The 19,453-nt window shown below is 38.4% G+C and overlaps 3 protein-coding genes across 3 annotated transcripts; all 3 read right to left on the reverse strand.

Annotated features, from left to right (window-relative positions):
* Positions 1-309: 309 nt before the first annotated feature.
* Positions 310-9,692, reverse strand: LOC103517598 (atrial natriuretic peptide receptor 1-like; the record flags this gene model as incomplete). Its single annotated transcript, XM_026829631.1, has 12 exons — positions 9,530-9,692; positions 9,098-9,175; positions 7,620-7,899; positions 6,981-7,090; positions 6,125-6,313; positions 5,625-5,760; positions 4,623-4,859; positions 3,006-3,032; positions 2,833-2,890; positions 2,503-2,617; positions 950-1,078; positions 310-438 (listed from the first exon to the last, which is right to left on the reverse strand). Coding segments are annotated over exons 1-12 (1,608 nt in total), but the record flags the coding sequence as incomplete, so codon positions are not given.
* A 107-nt stretch (positions 9,693-9,799) lies between these two features.
* Positions 9,800-16,977, reverse strand: LOC108253479 (atrial natriuretic peptide receptor 3-like). The gene is made up of 7 exons (XM_026829632.1): positions 16,894-16,977; positions 15,347-15,496; positions 14,735-15,014; positions 13,534-13,643; positions 12,779-12,967; positions 12,069-12,204; positions 9,800-9,804 (listed from the first exon to the last, which is right to left on the reverse strand). Exons 1-7 carry the CDS (start codon positions 16,975-16,977, stop codon positions 9,800-9,802), a joined length of 954 nt encoding a protein of 317 aa, XP_026685433.1.
* A 299-nt stretch (positions 16,978-17,276) lies between these two features.
* LOC113470882 (atrial natriuretic peptide receptor 2-like) lies at positions 17,277-18,664 on the reverse strand. Its single transcript, XM_026829633.1, has 2 exons — positions 18,382-18,664; positions 17,277-17,470 (listed from the first exon to the last, which is right to left on the reverse strand). The coding sequence occupies exons 1-2, from the start codon at positions 18,536-18,538 to the stop codon at positions 17,277-17,279; spliced, it is 351 nt and encodes a 116-aa protein (XP_026685434.1). The 5' UTR covers positions 18,539-18,664.
* Between the last annotated feature and the right edge of the window lie 789 nt (positions 18,665-19,453).

The following is a 19,453-nucleotide window of genomic DNA, read 5'->3' on the forward strand; positions in this document are numbered from 1 at the left end:
TTTTTTTTTTTTTTTGGAAGGAACTTTAATTTTTCTAATTTTTGTTTTTATGATAACAATTTTGGAATACCTACCATCACTGGATCTTGAAAAAGTTCGTCCAGTTCAGACTTATGTCGCGTAGACCCACAGGTGGGCCAATAAATGGCGCGCTCTTTAGGTGGGCGAACAAATGGCACACTTACCCTACATTCCCTTGAAAAAGTGTATAAATGAAAGATTTATGAATGTAGGTACTCGTACTCGTACTTGTCCCAAATAATAACCTAATTAAATTTTACCTACACCTAATTTTTTCCCCCAACTTACCTTATAAATGCCCACATTGGTGTAAACATGTGCCCCCAGGAGGGAGCAGTTAGAATCATTGGATTTCCGGCGAAAATATCTATCTGGCATGAGGGGCTCGAATATTTGAACGCAGTTGCTTTCGGCTGCCTGTATGAGGGAAGAAAAAGACGACGAAGAATATTTAGAAGATGGAGGAGGAGGAGGAGAAGAAGAAGAAGAAGAAGATAAAAAGAAGACGAAGACGAATATTTTAAAAAGATGCAGGAGAAGAAGAAGAAGAAGAAGGAGAAGGAGAAGAGGAGAAGAAAAAGAAGACGGAAAAGAATATTTAAGACGAAGAAGAAGAAGGAGGAGGAGGAGGGGGAAGAGAAAAAAGTAGTAGAAGGAGAAAAGAAGGAGAAGAAGAAGAAGAAGAAGAAGAAGACAGAGAATAAAGTACAAGATGAAGATTAAGAAGGAGAAAAATAAATTTATGACGGAAATATGAACTTGGTAAAATGTTACAACTTCAATGGTGGGCCAATAAATGGTACACTTATACCCTACATTCCCTTGAAAAAGTGTTTATATGAAAGATTTATGAATGTACTCGTACTACTTGTCCCAAATGATAACCTAATTAATTTTTACCTATACCTAATTTTTTCCCCCAACTTACCTTATAAATGCCCACATTGGTGTAAACATGTGCCCCCAGGAGGGAGCAGTTAGAATCATTGGATTTCCGGCGAAAATATCTATCTGGCATGAGGGGCTCGAATATTTGAACGCAGTTGCTTTCGGCTGCCTGTAACAGGGAAGAAAAAGACGACGAAGAATATTTAGAAGATGGAGGAGGAGGAGCAGAAGAAGAAGAAGAAGAAGAAGAAAAAGAAGAAGAAAAAGAAGAAGAAAAGGAGAAAGAAGGAGAAGAAAAAGACGGAGAATAAAGTACAAGATGAAGATTAAGAAGGAGAAAAATAAACTTATGACGGAAATATGAACTTGGTAAAATGTTACAACTTCAATAACTTCCATTAACTTATTAAAAAGTTCGAAAGTGAACTTGTTTAAAATTAGTTTAATCTATTTTGTAACATTATAAACGTATGTTGTATAGTCTAGCAAATTATAGGTACATAGGTATCTACTTACATTGCTTTTATACGCTCAAAAAAGAAAAACTTATGTAGGTACCTCTACCTACCTACCTACCTACTTGATCTACGCATAGCGATTAGCGAATGAAAAATGAGACATCTCCACCAATCACCAATATTTTAAATAGTGCGAAAAAGACGACGAAGAATATTTAGAAGATGGAGGAGGAGGAGGAGAAGAAGAAGAAGAAGAAGAAGGAGGAGGAGGAGGAAGAGGAAGCGAAAGAGAAGGAGGAGAAGAAGAAGACGAAAAAGGAGGAGGAGGAAGAGGAAGCGAAAGAGAAGGAGGAGAAGAAGAAGACGAAAAAGAAGAAGAAAAAGAAGAAGAATAGGAGAAAGAAGGAGAAGAAAAATACGGAGAATAAAGTACAAGATGAAGATTAAGAAGGAGAAAAATAAATTTATGACGGAAATATGAACTTGGTAAAATGTTACAACTTCAATGACTTCCATTAAAACTTATTAAAAAGTTCGAAAGTGAACTTGTTTAAAATTAGTTTAAACTATTTGTAACATTATAAACGTACCTATGTTGTATAGTACCTATAGCAAATTATAGGTACATAGGTACTTACATTGCTTTTATACGCTCAAAAAAGAAAAACTTATGTAGGTACCTCTACCTACCTACCTAAACTTCCATTAAAACTTATTAAAAAGTTCGAAAGTGAACTTGTTTAAAATGAGTTTAATCTATTTGTAACATTATAAACGTACGTTGTATAGTCTAGCAAATTATAGGTACATAGGTACTTACATTGCTTTTATACGCTCAAAAAAGAAAAACTTATGTAGGTACCTCTACCTACCTACCTACTTGATCTACGCATAGCGATTAGCGAATGAAAAATGAGACATCTCCACCAATCACCAATATTTTAAATAGTGCACATTGCATAACCATAAAATTTCACGGCATTCGTACAAATTGTCCGATGAATTTTACATTTTAGAATTTTTAATTTTTTTAGTTTTTACCTTTTTACCTAATTAGAGTAAAAGGCAATCTGTATTTTTCAGGGAAATAAATATATATATATACCTACGTACCTATACTATTGTGAATACTTACATCAGGTTTCTGAAGATTGATCCGGGAAGAGTAAGGTCGGTTCAGTTCTAACAGAACTTCTCCTGGTTTTATTTTCCAGCTCATATTGTTCAGATCAGCAAGCAGTTTCATCTGTCTGCAAGAATATAAATGAAAGGTAGGTACTTTTTGTTATCCCTATCTGAAGCTAATAAGTCGATAAATATGAGCTGGAAAATAAATAATTTTGTACTGTAAGCAATACATTATATTTGCTCAAATTCTGCACTCGATTTCTCAACTTGCTGAGTTCTAAAATTTGCTGAAATACTATCTATGTAGTTACCTAAGTACACCGGCCTAAGTACTTACTTGTTTGCTAAGCACGCCAGAGATATCATACAAGCCATGACAACAGCAAACGCAGAACATGAGAATATATGGTATATGGTATATGGTATATGGTATATGGTATATGTATTTACGGCAAGATGCCTTTTGAAAGTAATACAATCATTTACAAAAAAGAGTACATTAATCAGAACATGAGTAGACAATGATAGAGAATGGATCTGAAACATGAACCAATAAAATAGAGAGAGAGAGAGAGAGAGAGAGAGAGAGAGAGAGAGAGAGAGAGAGAGAGAGAGAGAGAGAGAGAGAGAGTCAATTTGAAGCTACGGGTCTGGGGTCTGGAATGGAAACTAGAACAGCAGAGAAGTTTGAATTTCAGTTAGGTACATAACTATACATACGCTTCTGCAACACACAATAAGCAATAAGTAGGTATTACGTGTAGGGAAGAAATTGTTGTTATTGCAACATACTGCAACAACTCAAAGCCAGCTCAAACGTCTTTACCTACTAGTATCAAGTTCGATCAAGCCTAAATTCCAATGAGAAAATTTAAGACGAAATCAAAATCGGACAGACCTTTCGTCAGTTATAGTGGAACAAACAGACACGCATAGTGAACGGATTACAAAGCTTACTTTGTTGAACTATCACTTGATTACTTGATCAGCACCTGATTACCTTGGTAGCACCTGATAACCTTAGTAGCACCTGATTACCTAGGTAGCACCTGATTACCTGGGTAGCACCTGATTACCTGGGCAGCACCTGATTACCTGAGTAGCACCTGATTACCTGGGTAGCACCTGTTACAGCAGTTCCTCCGAGCGTCTCTTCTCCTGACTCAGCTGCTCTGTCTTCTCCTCCACCAGCAGCTCCAGATTATTTGCAAAGCTCACTTTGTTCAACTATCACTTGATTACTAGATCAGCACCTGATTACCTGGGTAGCACTTGATTACCTGTGTAGCACCTGATTACCTGGGTAGCACCTGATTACCTGGGCAGCACCTGATTACCTGTCAAAAGAGGACAAAAAAATTACCAAGAAGACATATTTGAAATTGCTCAGTGACATTTTAGTCACAGGGAAACATTTGAGTCTCTTACCAAGATTCAGATCCAGTTCATAAGGATCCAGTTCATATGGAGTAACAGAACTTATGGCAAGACTATGTACATATCCTAGAGACCTAGGACGTTCTGTACAGGTTGACATTTTATGACGCCTTCCGCCAGATTCCCTTTGCTTTCACCAAATCCACCGAATAAGGCATACTAATTATCTAATTAACTACAAGAGAGTACAAATTCTTACGAGTTGAGTTAAAATTAGGTCTTGAGACTCGGTGCGGGCTTATACAACACTAAACAAACTAGGTAGCTCACTCACCGTTGGTCCGACATTTGGGGTCGTTTCCCATAAACCCACACCGTGGTATATCAGGTGGTGGCCCATCCTTGCCGCCAGGCCAATGTATCTTCTTCCCTGGTACTGCAATAGAGAGAGAGAGAGAGAGAGAGAGAAAGGAAGGGAGAGAGACTGTCACAAAATGTTCACTATAACCAAACATACATACTCGTAATACATACATATCCTAGAGACCTAGGACGTTCTGTACAGGTTGACATTTTATGACGCCTTCCGCCAGATTCCCTTTGCTTTCACCAAATCCACCGAATAAGGCATACTAATAATTATCTAATTAACTACAAGAGAGTACAAATTCTTACGAGTTGAGTTAAAATTAGGTCTCGAGACTCGGTGCGGGCTTATACAACACTAAACAAACTAGGTAGCTCACTCACCGTTGGTCCGACATTTTGGGTCGTTTCCCATAAACCCACACCGTGGTATATCAGGTGGTGGCCCATCCTTGCCGCCAGGCCAATGTATCTTCTTCCCTGGTACTGGCATGTATTGGCGGCTTATCCCGTAATAGTGGGCCACCACTTCAAACTTCCCATTAATAGGATCCAGATCTAGAATTGAGTAGTCTGCGTCCCGATCCCCATTCTCATCAATACGGACATCCCCTGTGATACCTGAGACAGAAGGAGGAGGAGGAGGAGAAGGAGGAGAAGGAGGAGAAGGAGGAGGAGAAGGAGGAGGAGAAAAATGGTTTATTCAAATCTATCTATGTATCCATCAAGCATACGTGGCTGAAATTCCATGACTTGGCCCCCGGCCAAATTCGAATCCGTAAATATGAACACTGGCGTGCTCAGGCCGGAACTTGGCCTGGCGCACTGCCGTGCGCCTAGATTAGATAATTATTTTTAGTTACCTACCTACATTAATAGCTAAATACCTAATATGTACACCATCCTCCCATCTCCCCCTTAAAATCATACCCTTTAATACTACCATTGTACGATGCGATGTACGCGTACATACTATCATTGTTTGGAAGCTTGAAAGTTTACTTTTCTTAATGAAACTTTTTCCTAGTTACTTTTGCAGAAAAAATAAAAAGCATCCAAGATCTTTCTTTGTTTGAGTAAGAAAAAAGAAAGTTGAAAGAAAAGTCAATGTTATTTTTTGAAATTACCAAAAACTCTTTATACTTTCGTAGGTAAGTGTTATATTAAAAAAAAAGTTACATAGTACATATTTTTATTTACTTTTTGTTCTTCTTTTTCTATATTAGAAGTAAGATACTTGTAGTTTTCAAACTTAAAGTCTTAGGGAAGAGGAGGAAGAAGAAGAAGAATAAGAACAAGAACAAGAAGAACAAAAAGAAGAAGAAGAACAAGAACAAAAACAAGAACAAGAAAAAAGCATTATTGAATTTGCAGAAAAAAACTTACCATGAAAACTCCGATTCCACATGAGTTTGGTAATCGACTTTCCATCCCTGATATCTCCTCCCATGGTTAGGGTTTCATTGAGAGCCATGCCTAGGAGCTGTACACCATCGTAGAAAGCGCCTACAAAGAAATTCACCTGCAGAAAAATAATAAATTGTTTTTGGTCGAAAAGAAACTAGAAACTCAAAGGAAAGAACGTTTTTTCTTTTTTGAAGAGGTTTGACATAGGGAACTATAACTGCTATAACTGCTAAGTTCTTATTAATTTGCTCATCAGACCTTGTTTATAAGATTTTGTGGCATGGGGTTCCAGAAGGACACCTTGTCTGAATGAGTTCTTCAGCAGTTAATTGAACAACTTTTAAGTGCATGCAGTAGGGGGGAATTGAGGCGAAAGCCGGCAGGTGCCACCTTTCAATCTCCCACCAGGGGTGGATGGAGGGACTAGTTAAAAAAAGGGGTATAGGCAAGATTCATTGTATTTATGTCTGATTTCTTACCTCCTCCCCATCCAGATACGTATAGTTGTAGAAGGTTTGTGCTCTCTCCTTAACCAAATCAGAGAAGTCATGATAGCTAGCACTGGTTGGTTCCAGTATGGATACTCTCAGTAGGGATTCATACGCTTTCCTGGCATCAGCATCCAGTTCATCCCCATTCTCCCACTCGTGCTCTCCCCAGTAAGAGCCCTGGGGAAATGAGTATGGACGTGTAGTTAGTCAAAACGCGCCTGGTAATCAGGAGGGCGTGGGTTCAATCTCAGCCAAGCCGAGGAATTTCGAAATTCCTCAGTTTTTCCGAGTTTGTTTCCTATGCCAGAAGTAGATATTAATTAAGTACTGGGCTGTGTGCCTGAAAGCAACTTTACAATTATTTTTTCAAGAGGTTTGATAGAAGAGGGAATGAGGGAACTGTAACTGCTAAATGCTCCCCCCAGTAAGAGCCCTGGGGAAACGAAGATGGACATGTAGTGCTCAAAATTAGCGCCTGGTAATCAGGAGGGTGTGGGTTCAATCTCAGCCAAGCCGAGGAATTTCGAAATTCCTCAGTTTTTCCGAGTTTGTTTCCTATGCCAGAAGTATTAATTAGGTACTGGGCTGTGTGCCTGAAAGCAACTTTACAATTATTTTTTCAAGAGGTTTGATAGAAGAGGGAATGAGGGAACTGTAACTGCTAAGGTCTTATAGTGCCGAATGCGAAGAGAGAAGAAAGACAGGATAGAGATGAAAGCCAGCAATTCTGAAAACGAACTTTATCTGTTTAGGAAAGTGGGCCTGGTCGATAACTATATTTACCTATACAAATTTGTTATACATAACTATTTGTTGGAGTAAGTCCACTTACTGGTCGACTTACGGTAACTATTTCCACATCGAGAAATGTCCAATCACCTCTAGTCATACCCAAACTGTGTGCTGCCAACATGAACTTTCTCACTAGTGCTCCTCGAACACTGAGAATGACCACTGGAAACAAGATGAAAGTCAGATGGAAAAAATAATGAAATTTAAAACAAATGGTATCAGTATCAGAGAGAAAGTCAGATTCCTAAAACTCCTTCTAAAGAATCTTCAAAATTACTCTTCAAAATGCTACGACACAGACCATAAGCGTCTAATGTAGCTGTTGTTTCATAGCTACGGCGAAACACAACACCCAGACGTTTAGAATTGGGAACACATAACACAGACTGGTTCTATCTAGCGTTGGTATGGAACAGGGATTCTAACTGTGAGCATACAAGCATAATTTTACTGTCACAAAAAAGCACATAAGCATGACTGTCACAAATGGCATCGCCCACTTTACACCTCGATAATTTTACGAGTTGACTTGTACTTGAACCACCAACCTCTAGATCCAGAGTCCTCTGCGGTAATTACTACAACACATAGACACATAGGTTGGTTGTCCTTAAGAAACTGTCTACCATTTCTGCTCGCCCCTATCGTATGTACTCTAATCCTCAAGGAACAATCCCCCATGTCTACTCACCTCTAGCATAGTTACTCGCGTCCTTAAGGAACTGGTCACACTTGCTATCCTCCTCATTCCCATCTAACTCCCGCACGAAGCTAAGCAGGCCATTCTTCCTCAGACCAGACTCCAAATTCTTGCCGACAATCAGGGAAAACAAATCAGATCGATCCAAAATGAGAGCAACATGCTTCCAGCCAAACTCGTTGAAAATGCTGGAGAAGACGATTTTAAGGCGACACTGACAGTAGGACATTCTAGTGAGTGTTGGATACTCGCTCTTGTCTTTGAAGATGCCCTGGAAATCGGAATCGATTGGTTTTGGGTTCGATCCCCGGGTTGAATAATTTGGCTATCTTGAATGTAAACTCGTAGGTAAATGTTGAAATAGGTAATACTGTTCAACTGTTATGTGCTTGGAAAACTGTTTTGAGTTTTTGGCTCTCCTAAACAGGGACTGAAGAGGTTGGTGTTTAGTTAGGACTACACTTTGTTGATGACAGCAAAGGCCTCGAAACAACTGCTATCCACAGATGTTTCGGCCCAGTACATCTAGTATGTACATCTTTAGTATAGCCTATAGCATGTGACTTTTTCTTAGATCCTAGATCAAATATGACAATCACCTGGTGAGAACCACAATAAAAGTGCCTGCCTTTACTCAAAAGAGACTAACGAATCACTTTGTTACAGCAGTGAATTTTACTACTACATCCTCAAGTAGATATTGTTAAATGTCAACTTCTTCAGAACAAACGTACCTACAGAAATAGGGAGTCATTAAAACAACCGAGTTTTTAAGAAAGAAAAAAGTTTAATAAGAACACAATACATCAAACATATTGAATATTGAACTTTTAAGAAAAGAAGAAGGATCTAGCTAAAAAAAAAGCTTTTTTCTTTTTCAGGAAAACATGCAATGGGAATTGAATTCAAGAAGAAAAAGAAGAAGAAGAAGAAGAAGAAGAAGAAGAAGAAGAAGAAGAAAAAAAAACTTTCAGCTCTCTGAAAAAGGATATTGTAAAGGTACCTAGGTCTCTCAAGCTAAGGTAGAAAGGTAGGTAAGTAGGGACTTACATTTCATATTTTTAAAGCTACTTACAAAGTACCTACGTCAGACTGCTCGTATGAACTCACGAATTTTTTTTTTCTTTCTTTTAATAGAAAGAATGTACCTATGTAGGTACTACGAGTACTTACAGGGAAGTAGGTAGGTATTACTTACCGGTGTAATAGGTAGGTGTACTTACTGAGTTGCTGTCATTTTTCCATTTCTGAAGTCGATTCAGAATACCAGACGTAACACTGAGTTGTCCTTCCGAGGGAGGCTGCATGCAAGAAGGTTGACTAGGAAGTTTGCTCGTATGAACTCACGAAAAAAAAAAAAAAAAATTCTTTCTTTTAATAGAAAGAATGTACCTATGTAAGTACTACGAGTACTTACAGGGAAGTAGGTATAGGTATTACTTACCGGTGTAATAGGTAGGTGTACTTACTGAGTTGCTGTCATTTTTCCATTTCTGAAGTCGATTCAGAATACCAGACGTAACACTGAGTTGTCCTTCCGAGGGAGGCTGCATGTAAGAATGTTGACTAGGAAGTTTATTATTATTATTATTATTATTATTATTACCTACTTTTTTTTCGAGTTTGCTTGGGTGTGACCTGACGGTATGAAGAAGAAGTATAGATATGAAAAGAAGATCATTTTTGTTCCACCTGAACATTTTTTTTTTTTTCGACATTGAAAGTTCATCAGGTGGATATCCTGGGAAAATTCTTTTCTTTTTCTAAAAAAAGTCGATGTGAAGGTAGATACGTCATGATTAGGTGAATCTTTTTTAAATAATCCTATATCTTCTTTTAAGAAGGTGAAAAGTTTTACACTTTCACAATCATCGAAGAAATTCGTTCCGAAAGAAACCCACCTGGTCTCCCATGCCGGTAATAATGGGTCGATTCCAATAGGCCGCCAATCTTGCCACTGGATCCAAAGCGAAAGCACAGGCCGGACCGACAAACGCGATGACGTTGTCTCTGAAGAACATGTCCGCAGCCAGACCTGGAGCTACGGCACCGGAACAAGATGGGTAGCTGAAGATGATGAAATAAAGCATGAAAATTATGTAGGTACCTTCTTAGAGGAAAATCAGAAGAAAAAAAAACGTGAAAAAATTTAATATACCTAGGTATGAAAATCAGGCTGAAAACAATACAGAGTAAACAAATTTTATAAAATGAACAAGGATCAATAGAACAATCTCAAAATGTTTGATAAGTTATTGGTTTAAGGATGAATGAGCGTGTACATCACGTGTTGCTGGCTATTTAAAAAAAATCACCTCGGGCAGGAATCGAACCCACGATTTGGAGCTTACAAGGCAGACTCACTACCCTCCTGATAGCCCTGATACTCCTGATACTGATATACACGACAGCAGGTTTTTCACAGGAAAAATATCCCAGGTTCATTTGAAAGTAAACCCTGTAACTTTAGATAGATAGGTACCTACATCATGGTTGGTATATGTATGAATGAGCGTGTACATCACGTGTTGCTGGCTATTTAAAAAAATCACCTCGGGCAGGAATCGAACCCACGATCTGGAGCTTACAAGGCAGACTCACTACCCTCCTGATAGTCCTGATACTCCTGATACTGATATCCACGACAGCAGGTTTTTCACAGGAAAAATATCCCAGGTTCATTTGAAAGTAAACCCTGTAACTTTAGATAGATAGGTACCTACATCATAAAAAAAAAAACACCGGTTCCCATCGAATCACTATGGTTAAGCAAATCGTTCAAGGTTGGTATATGGATGAGTGACCTATATGCATCACGTGTTGCTGGAAAAAATCCGCCCCGGGCAGGAATCGAACCCACGATCTAGAGCTTACAAGACAGACTCACTACTCTCCTGATACTCATATCCACGACATGACAGTAGGAATTCCAGGAGAGAAAGAAACCTAGGTCCCTTTTTGAAAGTAAACCCTGTAACTTTAGATAGATAGGTACCTACATCATCAACTCGTGTATGACATAGAATTCAAGTGTTGAACAAAAAGTACAAGTAAGCACTGTAGAGCGTAGGTAGTTCATATTCATACAATGATGCAATCCTGGCGTTTTTAATTGGTGTATGCTTTTACTACTACTGAGTACCCATGTACCTACTATGTAGTTGAGATCTAGAGAGCAATTTCATTATAAACAAGCATAAAGAAAGAACTAGAAAGTAAATGAAGAATAACTGGAAAGAGAGAGAAAGAAAGAGCGAGAGAGAGAGAGAGAGAGAGAGAGAGAGAGAGAGAGAGAGAGAGAGAGAGGCTTTTACTATTACTAATGAGTACTATGTAGGTACCTACTATGTAGTTGAGATATAGAGAGCAATTTTTATTATAAACAAGCATAAACAAAGAACTAGAAAGTAAATATGAAGAATAACTAGAAAGAGAGAGGCGAGAGAGAGAGAGAGAGAGAGAGAGAGAGAGAGAGAGAGAGAGAGAAAAAATATGTACCTACTATGTAGTTGAGATCTAGAGAGCAATTTCATTATAAACAAGCATAAAGAAAGAACTAGAAAGTACTTAAATGAAGAATAACTAGAAAGAGAGAGAAAGAAAGAGCGAGAGAGAGAGAGAGAGAGAGAGAGAGAGAGAGAGAGAGAGAGAGAGAGAGAGAGAGAGAGAGAGAGAGTTTTGCAGAAAAAATAAAAAGCATCAAGATCTTTCTTTGTTTGAGTAAGAAAAAAGAAAGTTGAAAGAAAAGTCAATGTTATTTTTTGAAATTACCAAAAACTCTTTATACTTTCGTAGGTAAGTGTTATATTAAAAAAAAGGTTAGGTACATAGTACATATTTTTATTTACTTTTTGTTCTTCTTTTTCTATATTAATAGAAGTAAGATAGGGTAAGTGTACCATTTATTCGCCCACCTAAGGGTTTTTCCAGACAAAAACACTTATATCTCTGGTCCTAATTATTTTGGAATAGTTACATAGTACATATTTTTATTTACTTTTTGTTCTTCTTTTTCTATATTAGAAGTAAGATACTTGTAGTTTTCAAACTTAAAGTCTTAGGGAAGAGGAGGAAGAAGAAGAAGAATAAGAACAAGAACAAGAAGAACAAAAAGAAGAAGAAGAACAAGAACAAAAACAAGAACAAGAAAAAAGCATTATTGAATTTGCAGAAAAAAACTTACCATGAAAACTCCGATTCCACATGAGTTTGGTAAGAACAAGAAAAAAGCATTATTGAATTTGCAGAAAAAAACTTACCATGAAAACTCCGATTCCACATGAGTTTGGTGTAGTTTTCAAACTTAAAGTCTTAAGGAAGAGGAAGAAGAAGAACAAGAACAAGAAGAACAAAAAGAAGAAGAAGAAGAAGAAGAAGAAGAACAAGAACAAAAACAAGAACAAGAAAAAAGCATTATTGAATTTTCAGAAAAAAACTTACCATGAAAACTCCGATTCCACATGAGTTTGGTAATCGACTTTCCATCCCTGATATCTCCTCCCATGGTTAGGGTTTCATTGAGAGCCATGCCTAGGAGCTGTACACCATCGTAGAAAGCGCCTACAAAGAAATTCACCTGCAGAAAAATAATAAATTGTTTTTGGTCGAAAAGAAACTAGAAACTCAAAGGAAAGGAAAGTTTTTTTTTCTTTTTTGAAGAGGTTTGACAGAGGGAACTGTAACTGCTAAATTCTTATCGTCCCGAAATCGCAAAGACAAGGAAGACAGGATAGGAGAAAGCCAGCCGTTCCGAGAACGAACATTATACGTTCGGGATAAAATCCGCTGCCGGGAACTAGGCGGGTTGGCGATTACTGTTTTAGTTTCACCATAACTCTCAAAATGGTTAGATCGATTTCAATGAAATTTGGCACTTTGGCGAAACATATACCTAAGAACCTAAGTATAGGAAATTTGCTCATCAGACCTTGTTTATAAGATTTTGTGGCATGGGGTTCCAGAAAGACACCTTGTCTGAATGAGTTCTTCAGCAGTTAATTGAACAACTTTTAAGTGCATGCAGTAGAGGGGGATTGAGGCGAAAGCCGGCAGGTGCCACCTTTCAATCTCCCACCAGGGGTGGATGGAGGGACTAGTTAAAAAAAAAGGGGTATAGGCAAGATTCATTGTATTTATCTCTGATTTCTTACCTCCTCCCCATCCAGATACGTATAGTTGTAGAAGGTTTGTGCCCTCTCCTTAACCAAATCAGAGAAGTCATGATAGCTAGCACTAGTTGGTTCCAGTATGGATACTCTCAGTAGGGATTCATACGCTTTCCTGGCATCAGCATCCAATTCATCCCCATTCTCCCACTCATGCTCCCCCCAGTAAGAGCCCTGGGGAAATGAGGATGGACGTGTAGTGCTCAAAATTAGCGCCTGGTAATCAGGAGGGCGTGGGTTCAATCTCAGCCAAGCCGAGGAATTTTGAAATTCCTCAGTTTTTCCGAGTTTGTGTCCTATGCCAGAAGTATTAATTAAGTACTGGGCTGTGTGCCAGTCTGTGCCTGGAAGCAACTTTACAATTATTTTTTCAAGAGGTTTGATAGAAGAGGGAGTGAGAGAACTGTAACTGCTAAGGTCTTATAGTGCAACGAACTTTATCTGTTTCGGAAAGTGGGCCTGGTCGATAACTATATTTACCTATACAAATTTGTTATAACTATTTGTTGGAGTAAGTCCACTTACTGGTCGACTTACGGTAACTATTTCCACATCGAGGAATGTCCAATCACCTCTAGTCATACCCAAACTGTGAGTAAGACAGGATAAAGAAGAAAGCCAGCCGTTCCGAGAACGAACTTTATCTGTTTCGGAAAGTGGGCCTGGTCGATAACTATATTTACCTATACAAATTTGTTATAACCATTTATTGGAGTAAGTCCACTTACTGGTCGACTTACGGTAACTATTTCCACATCGAGGAATGTCCAATCACCTCTAGTCATACCCAAACTGTGTGCTGCCAACATGAACTTTCTCACTAGTGCTCCTCGAACACTGAGAATTACCACTGGAAACAAGATGAAAGTCAGATGGAAAAAATAATGAAATTTAAAACAAAAGTATCAGAGAGAAAGTCAGATTCCTAAGAATCCTTCTGGTGAATCTTCAAAATTACTCTTCAAAATGCTACGACACAGACCATAAGCGTCTAATGTAGCTGTTGTTTCTAAGCTACGGCGAAACACAACACCCAGACTTTAGAATTGGGAACACATATAACACAGACTCATTCTCTAGCGTTGGTGTGGAACAGGAATTCCAACTGTGTTAAAGCATACAAGCATAATTTTATTGTCACAAAAAAGCACACATAAGCATGAATGTCACAAACGGCTTTGCCCACTTTACACCTCGATAATTTTACGAGTTGACTTTTACTTGAACCACCAACCTCTAGATCCAAAGTCCTCTGCGGTAATTACTACAACACATATAGACACATAGGTTGGTTGTCTTTAAGAAACTGTCTACCATTTCTGCTCGCCCCTATCGTATGTACTCTAATCCTTAAGGAACAATCCCCCATGTCTACTCACCTCTAGCATAGTTACTCGCGTCCTTAAGGAACTGGTCACACTTGCTATCCTCCTCATTCCCCAAGATGAAAGTCAGATGGAAAAAATAATGAAATTTAAAACAAAAGTATCAGAGAGAAAGTCAGATTCCCAAGACTCCTTCTGGTGAATCTTCAAAATTACTCTTCAAAATGCTACGACACAGACCATAAGCGTCTAATGTAGTTGTTGTTTCATAGCTACAGTGAAACACAACACCCAGACGTTTAGAATTGGGAACACATAACACAGACTGGTTCTCTCTAGCGTTGGTATGGAACAGGAATTCCAACTGTGTTAAAGCATACAAGCAAAATTTTACTGTCACAAAAAAGCACATAAGCATGATTGTCACAAATGGCATTGCCCACTTTACGCCTCGATAATTTTACGAGTTGACTTGTACTTGAACCACCAACCTCTAGATCCCAAGTCCTCTCATAGACACATAGGTTGGTTGTCCTTAAGAAACTGTCTACCATTTCTGCTCGCCCCTATCGTATGTACTCTAATCCTCAAGGAACAATCCCCCATGTCTACTCACCTCTAGCATAGTTACTCGCGTCCTTAAGGAACTGGTCACACTTGCTATCCTCCTCATTCCCATCTAACTCCCGCACGAAGCTAAGCAGGCCATTCTTCCTCAGACCAGACTCCAAATTCTTGCCGACAATCAGGGAAAACAAATCAGATCGATCCAAAATGAGAGCAACATGCTTCCAGCCAAACTCGTTGAAAATGCTGGAGAAGACGATTTTAAGGCGACACTGACAGTAGGACATTCTAGTGAGTGTTGGATACTCGCTCTTGTCTTTGAAGATGCCCTGGAAACATGCTTCCAGCCAAACTCGTTGAAAATACTGGAGAAGACGATTTTAAGGCGACACTGACAGTAGGACATTCTAGTGAGTGTTGGATACTCGCTCTTGTCTTTGAAGATGCCCTGGAAATCGGAATCGATTTGTTTTGGGTTCGATCCCCGGGTTGAATAGTTTGGCTATCTTGAATGTAAACTCGTAGGTAAATGTGGAAATAATACTGTTCAACTTTACTGTTGTGTGCTTGGAAAACTGTTTTGAGTTTTTGGCTCTCTTAAACAGAGAATGAAGAGGTTGGTGTTTAGTTAGGACTACACTTTGTTGATGACAGCAAAGACCTCGAAACAACTGCTATCCACAGATGTTTCGGCCCAGACATGCTTCCAGCCAAACTCGTTGAAAATACTGGAGAAGACGATCTTAAGGCGACACTGACAGTAGGACATTCTAGTGAGTGTTGGATACTCGCTCTTGTCTTTGAAGATGCCCTGGAAATCGGAATCGATTGGTTTTGGGTTCGATCCCCGGGTTGAATAGTTTGGCTATCTTTAATGTAAACTCGTAGGTAAATGTGGAAATAATACTGTTCAACACTGTTGTGTGCTTGGAAAACTATTTTGAGTTGTTGGCTCTCCTAAGCAGGGACTGAAGAGGTTGGTGTTTAGTTAGGACTACACTTTGTTGATGACAGCAAAGACCTCGAAACAACTGCTATCCACAGATGTTTCGGCCCAGTACATACTAGTCTTTAGTATAGCCTATAGCATGTGACTTTTTAAGGCAAGGATAAAAAAGATCAAATATGACAATCACCTGGTGAGAACCACAATAAAAGTGCCTTTACTCAAAAGAGACTAACGAATCCCTTTGTTACAGCAGTGAATTTTACTACTACATCCTCAAGTAGATATAGATATTGTTAAATGTCAACTTCTTCAGAACAAACGTACCTACAGTGATTAAAACAACCGAGTTTTTAAGAAAGAAAAAAGTTTAATAAGAACACAATACATCATACATAATATTGAATATTGAGCTTTTAAGAAGCATCTAGCTAAAAAAAGCTTTTTCTTTTTCAGGAAAACATGCAATGGGAATTGAATTCAAGAAGAAGAAGAAGAAGAAGAAGAAGAAGAAGAAGAAGAAGCTTTTTGTTATCCATATCTGAAGCTAATAAGTCCATAAATATGAGCTGAAAAATAAATAATTTTGTACTGTAAGCAATACATTATATTTGCTCAAATTCTGCACTCGATTTCTGAACTTGCTGAGTTCTAAAATTTGCTGAAATACTATCTATGTAGTTACCTAAGTAGCTAAGTACACCGGCCTAAGTACTTACTTGTTTGCCAAGCACGCCAGAGATATCATACAAGCCATGACAACAGCAAACGCAGAACATGAAAAAACTTTCAGCTTTCTGAAAAAGGATATTGTAAAGGTACCTAGGTCTCTCAAGCTAAGGTAGAAAGGTAGGTAAGTAGGGACTTACATTTCATATTTTTAAAGCTACTTACAAAGTACCTACTTACGTCAGACTGCTCGTATGAACTCACGAAAAAAAAAAAAATTCTTTCTTTTAACAGAAAGAATGTACCTATGTAAGTACTACGAGTACTTACAGGGAAGTAGGTATAGGTATTACTTACCGGTGTAATAGGTAGGTGTACTTACTGAGTTGCTGTCATTTTTCCATTTCTGAAGTCGATTCAGAATACCAGACCTAAAGCTACTTACAAAGTACCTACGTCAGACTGCTCGTATGAACTCACGAATTTTTTTTTTCTTTCTTTTAATAGAAAGAATGTACCTATGTAGGTACTACGAGTACTTACAGGGAAGTAGGTAGGTATTACTTACCGGTGTAATAGGTAGGTGTACTTACTGAGTTGCTGTCATTTTTCCATTTCTGAAGTCGATTCAGAATACCAGACGTAACACTGAGTTGTCCTTCCGAGGGAGGCTGCATGCAAGAAGGTTGACTAGGAAGTTTTTTTTTTTACTTTATTATTATTATTATTATTGTTATTATTATGAGGATAATCACTCATTTATTGAGGTATTTCGCATATACATAGGCTCACAAAAACAATATGTATAGGTATTTGTTCCAAATAGACTGATATTACCTATTGCTTGATAGCTTGATACATCTCAATAGTATGTATCATCAAAAGGAGGAGTGATTTTTGAAATCAAAGATCAGGGTTCAAAAGAACTTTATCCTTTTTTTGCGGATTTACAATAATGGCAGATTTCTCCTAGGACCTAGATGAATGACCCTTCCATCCAACCTTTCTTACCCTCCGTTGACAAGAACTGCTTGGCCACCTCATAAGGACCTCCCCGCACTACAATCTCCTCCAGTATGATGGAGAAACTGTACACATCTCCTTTCTGGGTGGCAGGGGAGCCTGGTATGACTGTGACTGGAAGAAGTTCAGGGGCCACCCATAGTAACTCTGAAAATAGCCCGAAAACGGGCAGACATCATGTAGATCGAGAAAATATCGGGAACGGCAAGCTGTCATGAGTACATACTTAGTCAGGTACTTTCTTTCTATATCTGTGAGTTTATGGTTCAATGCTTCAATCTTGACTTCTGCCTGAGAGCAAAGCTTAAAATCTTCTAAAAAGGCATACAAACTAATCAATATGAAATTGACTCATGAGACTACACCACTACAGCTATAGATCATCATTGTTGTTGCGTCTTCGTGGCCGAAGGTTGCTCAGATTCGTCTAATGACATTCCTCCATTCTTCTCTATTCTCTACCATTCTTTTGCACTCCCCATATGTGTTGATGTTGGTCCATTCCTTGATGCAGTTCTGAATTTTACCATCAAATGCCTGGCCCAGCTATAGATCAGGGGAAAAGTAATTTGAAGTATGTAGGTAACCCTCCGGGAAAGTATTAATAAAACAAAGTGAACAACGAATGTTCTTTGATCCCTCCTTGGGCATTACAACAAAAAAGATTCTTACTGTTATAGTGGTTGCTGTCTTTGGTGATTTCCGAAGGTGTGGTCAAGATGTTTAGCCCGAAATCCGAGATCTTTACCACAAATCTGCCGTCGATCAAAATATGAAATTGACACATGAGGCTACAGATATACGAGTAGATCAAGGGGAAAGTAATTTGAAGTAGGTAATCTTCCCAGGGAAGTACCTACACATTAACAAAGTGAACAATTAATGTTCTTTGATCCCTCCTTAGGCATTACAACAAACGAGATTCTTACTGTTATAGTAGTTGCTGTCTTTGGTGATTTCCGAAGGTGTGCTCCCAGGGAAGTACCTACACATTAATAAAGTGAACAATTGATGTTCTTTGATCCCTCCTTAGGCATTACAACAAACGAGATTCTTACTGTTATAGTAGTTGCTGTCTTTGGTGATTTCCGAAGGTGTGGTCAAGATGTTTAGCCCGAAATCCGAGATCTTTACCACAAATCTGCCGTCGATCAAACAATTGCTCGATCTTAACTTCCCATGGACACCGAGCTCAGAGGAATGTAGATACGTCATGCCCTGAGAAAACAAAATCAAATATTACCTAATAGATGCTATGCAGATAATAATTTTAAAACAAAGGGAGAGGTATCCTCCTTCATATGCATTTCTCGGGATTTTTTCTCTTGTAGTAAATGCAGTTCTAAATTTTTTCTCTTGTAGTAAATGCAGTTCTGATTTTTTTCTCTTGTAGTAAATGCAGTTCTGAATTTAATCATCAAATGCCTGGCCCAGCTTTTTCAAAAACATGGTATTACTACATCCGATGAGGTATTACTACATTTCGTTTTACATTTCTTTCTACAGAGCCCATAGTTTTCTGACTACATATTTTTTTTTTTATTATTATTACTATTTCGATTATAAGAACTTAGATTGAAGTTGATCGATTGGTAAAACAAGCACATATCTGGGGACTCTCTCTCTCTCTCTCTCTCTCTCTCTCTCTCTCTCAACAAAGGAAAGGAAAGTTTTTTTCTTTTTTGAAGAGGTTTGACAGAGGGAACTGTAACTGCTAAGTTCTTATCGTCCCGAAATCGCAAAGAGAAGGAAGACAGGATAGGAGAAAGCCAGCCGTTCCGAGAACGAACATTATCCGTTCGGGATAAAATCCGCTGCCGGGAACTAAGCAGGTTGGCGATTACTGTTTTAGTTTCAACATAACTCTCAAAATGGTTAGATCGATTTCAATGAAATTTGGCACTTTGGCGAAACATATAAGTATAGGAAATTTGCTCATCAGACCTTGTTTATAAGATTTTGTGGCATGGGGTTCCAGAAGGACTCCTTGTCTGAATGAGTTCTTCAGCAGTTAATTGAACAACTTTCAAGTGCATGCAGTAGGGGGGGGGGGTGGATATGATAAGATAATAAACCTTTTAAAGTTCTTCTATTTAAGTCGAATTTCTAATAAATAACTCGGTAGGTAAT

Source organism: Diaphorina citri, unplaced genomic scaffold (assembly GCF_000475195.1).
Source record: "Diaphorina citri unplaced genomic scaffold, Diaci psyllid genome assembly version 1.1 scaffold1904, whole genome shotgun sequence".
Taxonomy (NCBI): Eukaryota; Metazoa; Arthropoda; class Insecta; order Hemiptera; family Psyllidae; genus Diaphorina; species Diaphorina citri.

Coding starts and splice junctions, on each gene's coding strand:
- LOC113470882 (XM_026829633.1), bottom strand. CDS start 18,538: ATGACGTATCTACATTCCTCTGAGCTCGGTGTCCATGGGAAGTTAAGA. Junction 17,471..18,381: donor AGACAGCAACTACTATAACA/GTAAGAATCTCG, acceptor GGCTATTTTCAG/AGTTACTATGGGTGGCCCCT.
- LOC108253479 (XM_026829632.1), bottom strand. CDS start 16,977: ATGCAGCCTCCCTCGGAAGGACAACTCAGTGTTACGTCTGGTATTCTG. Junction 15,497..16,893: donor GGAAAAATGACAGCAACTCA/GTAAGTACACCT, acceptor TCCGATTTCCAG/GGCATCTTCAAAGACAAGAG. Junction 12,205..12,778: donor CGTATCTGGATGGGGAGGAG/GTAAGAAATCAG, acceptor ATTTTTCTGCAG/GTGAATTTCTTTGTAGGCGC.